The following is a 2860-nucleotide window of genomic DNA, read 5'->3' as shown; positions in this document are numbered from 1 at the left end:
TAGTAAAACTAAAATAGTTAGAATTAATATAAATAATAGGCTGATATTGAAATAAATAAAGATAAATATAAATTATAATACAAAATAAGTGATAACACAATTTTTTACTGACACAAGTAACGAATTTTTATCCAAATTATTATCTAAATTAAAAAAGTGTAAACCTTAAAGAAGGACCTAATTGTATTTTTCAAAATTTTCAGTGAAGTGTATAATTTACCGTTGTAATTTTTATTGCATTACCGCTATAAAGGGGAGTGCTTGGTGAAAAAACTCAGCTTTCTAGGGTTAGGGTTTTTCACTGCGAACCTTTTTGGCTTGTCTATATCGAATCGTTTCCAAATTTTGGAGATTCGTTTTGGGTATTTTTATTATTAAAATCTGAAAGCTTTTTTATTCTGATTGTTCGATTCATCGATTTCGGTATCGACACGTTTTTTCCGGTGGAGATTCGTTTGAGTACTGGGCTTTTTAGCCAAATTCAAATCCATGATCAACTGCATTCATGGACCCTTCTTCATTGCACGCCACTCCTTTAGGGGATGAAGATGAGTGGGGTAAGCCATTGTATCGTTTTCTTCATTACCCACTGTTTGGTTGCCTAGAAAGTTCACAGAAAAAGAAAAAAAAATTGAATCTTTTGGTTTTATGCACCAAATAAGTAGATGAATCGTTACATGATTGTTTAGGGCTCCTTACGATTTAATCAGTAAATTTTGGAGCAGCGCCTTTGATATCTTGTTCTGGGTATTGTTATTTTAAATGATTTGTGCAGTCTAGGATGATAACATTTTTATTTTCAAGTCTCAGTTCTACTCGGGTTTGTGTATAGATTATGATTGTGTTATATTCATTTTGTCTCTGGAATGCTTCATGTATCAATCCCTTTTATCCTTAAAGTTGCTTCTTTATAAGCAGATCAATGTTAACTTGCAATCTAAAATTGTTTAATTATGTGGTTTTTTGTTTGCATTTAATTTCTCTCTTGTTTATCTAATGTTTGTTAGTATATTTGACGGTAAAAGATTGGTAGCTCTGTTTTTATAGCAGGAACCAGTCACTGGAGCTCAAAATGTTGATAAATATATATAAACTAAACAAATTTAGGACCTATAAATAAATGCACCAATAAACTACCTGGCTACATTTTTTTTTCTTACACTATTGTTCTTTTTTAAAAATAATTCTATTACAATAATAGGCATTATTTATCATCACAACATATATGTATGCTTGCATATATATTTGGTTGGTAAGTGGGGTTTTGTTTGATATTAACTTTTGGGTCAAAACAAAGTTCAATCCCTTTGAGAGACTTGAACCCAATTCTGCTATTGCAGCTAACTAACTCTGCCAGTGAACTGACTGGCATCATCTTAAACTCATCACTATTTTAAATAAAATATATTTGGGTGCACTACTGAACTAATTTTATGATGGGAGGGGATCAGCAATGGTGCCACCGGTACCTGCAGCTGCAATGAATGCATCTAATCTACCACCAGTCTGTTCCCAAATCTCATGCCTAGTACCCTCGTAGTGAGACCTGAAGTTTGCCAGGTTTTCAAACTGATCAGCAAAGAAACCACCCTTGCAATCACTTGAGAATATTGACCTTTGTTTCCCTCCCTCAGATGTGTAACCGTTAATTTGCTCAACATCTTTGGCATCTGTTTGTTTAGACTTTGTTTCCCTCCCTTCGCATCTGACCTATCACAAGCAGCCATAATGGATTAAATCTCATGTCATTGGCATAGTATTTAAAACATTGTAGGATATGCATGTGGACATGCTAATGTTTTGTGGTGTCTGACGTTTTTGTATTTTAGACACTGATGGGTTTGTGATTCCAAGCTTGGGTTTTGGGGAGACTGATTCAATCAAAACAAATGCTCCACAATTAGACTCAAACACTTCTTCCCCTAAGGTGAGATGATTTTATTGATTGGGGCAGTATGACACGAGTCTTATCATTGGCCTATATGTGCTCCGAATCTTAACTTGTGGATGAGCATAATTAAAATCTATGTGGGCAGGCTAAGAAGGAAGAGAATATATATCTGGGACCCCACGGAGCTCCACCATCACAATCAAAGCAACAAGAGCTGAACTCTTCTGGCCGTAAGCAGCGGTTCAAGCAGAAACTGAAGGAAGCAGATCGGAGAACCAGTGGGACTGGGCGGGAGAATAAGTTGGAGAATCTTCGGGAGCTTGTTGGTGATGGAAAAGTACCTGTCAACATGTCAAAGAGTGCCCCCAGAGATTGGCTAGATCCACATTGCCATGAGTCTCAGTTTGAGAGGCGGTATCCTCAGTGATAGCAAGTTCAGTCTGATAGCTTGTGATAACGTTCTTTGACCGCTTGTTTCTGGGCACTTGATTGTGACCATAAGCCACTCTCTCTCTCTCTCTACCCCCTGCATTTTGGGAATAATCCCATGTGGCTATACCAACTGTGGAAGCTATTTTCATCTGATGTTATATTTATGAATTTAAGGGGCTTTGCTTGTCTGTGTTATGGTTTGGCAATGACTGTAGCAAATGAAAAGTTATTGTTTGGCAATGAGATAAAAACAGGTGTTCACTCCTGCATCAAACAAGTTTACCCCAATTTTGACTTATGTTGTGTTTGGTTGGAGAATTTGGGAAGGGATTTGGAAAAGGAAATGGAAAAGGTAGGTGAAATGTGAATATATCATGTCTATATTTCACATAATTTCACACATTTTTTCCCTTTCTCTTTTCAAATCTCTCCTCAAATTTCCCAACCAAACACAGCATTAATTGTGAGAAGTATTCTGGTGGTGATTGTATTTTCAACCACATTAGAAGCTGTTAAGATGGTGTTTTCAGAATGAAG

General features: G+C 36.2%; 1 protein-coding gene across 1 annotated transcript; it reads left to right on the top strand.

The window, feature by feature from the left end:
* The first annotated feature begins 201 nt into the window (after window positions 1-201).
* Window positions 202-2592, top strand: LOC145797529 (uncharacterized). The gene is made up of 3 exons (XM_082884839.1): window positions 202-557; window positions 1830-1927; window positions 2037-2592. The coding sequence occupies exons 1-3, from the start codon at window positions 506-508 to the stop codon at window positions 2316-2318; spliced, it is 432 nt and encodes a 143-aa protein (XP_082740965.1). The 5' UTR covers window positions 202-505; the 3' UTR covers window positions 2319-2592.
* Window positions 2593-2860: the final 268 nt, after the last annotated feature.

The sequence above is a fragment of the Camellia sinensis genome, chromosome 8 (assembly GCF_055761805.1).
Source record: "Camellia sinensis isolate YWXY chromosome 8, ASM5576180v1, whole genome shotgun sequence".
Taxonomy (NCBI): domain Eukaryota; kingdom Viridiplantae; phylum Streptophyta; class Magnoliopsida; order Ericales; family Theaceae; genus Camellia; species Camellia sinensis.
Note: the sequence above shows the minus strand (reverse complement) of the source record. Positions and strands in the feature narration are given on the sequence as shown.

Coding starts and splice junctions, on each gene's coding strand:
- LOC145797529 (XM_082884839.1), top strand. CDS start 506: ATGGACCCTTCTTCATTGCACGCCACTCCTTTAGGGGATGAAGATGAG. Junction 558..1,829: donor AGGGGATGAAGATGAGTGGG/GTAAGCCATTGT, acceptor TTTGTATTTTAG/ACACTGATGGGTTTGTGATT. Junction 1,928..2,036: donor CAAACACTTCTTCCCCTAAG/GTGAGATGATTT, acceptor CTATGTGGGCAG/GCTAAGAAGGAAGAGAATAT.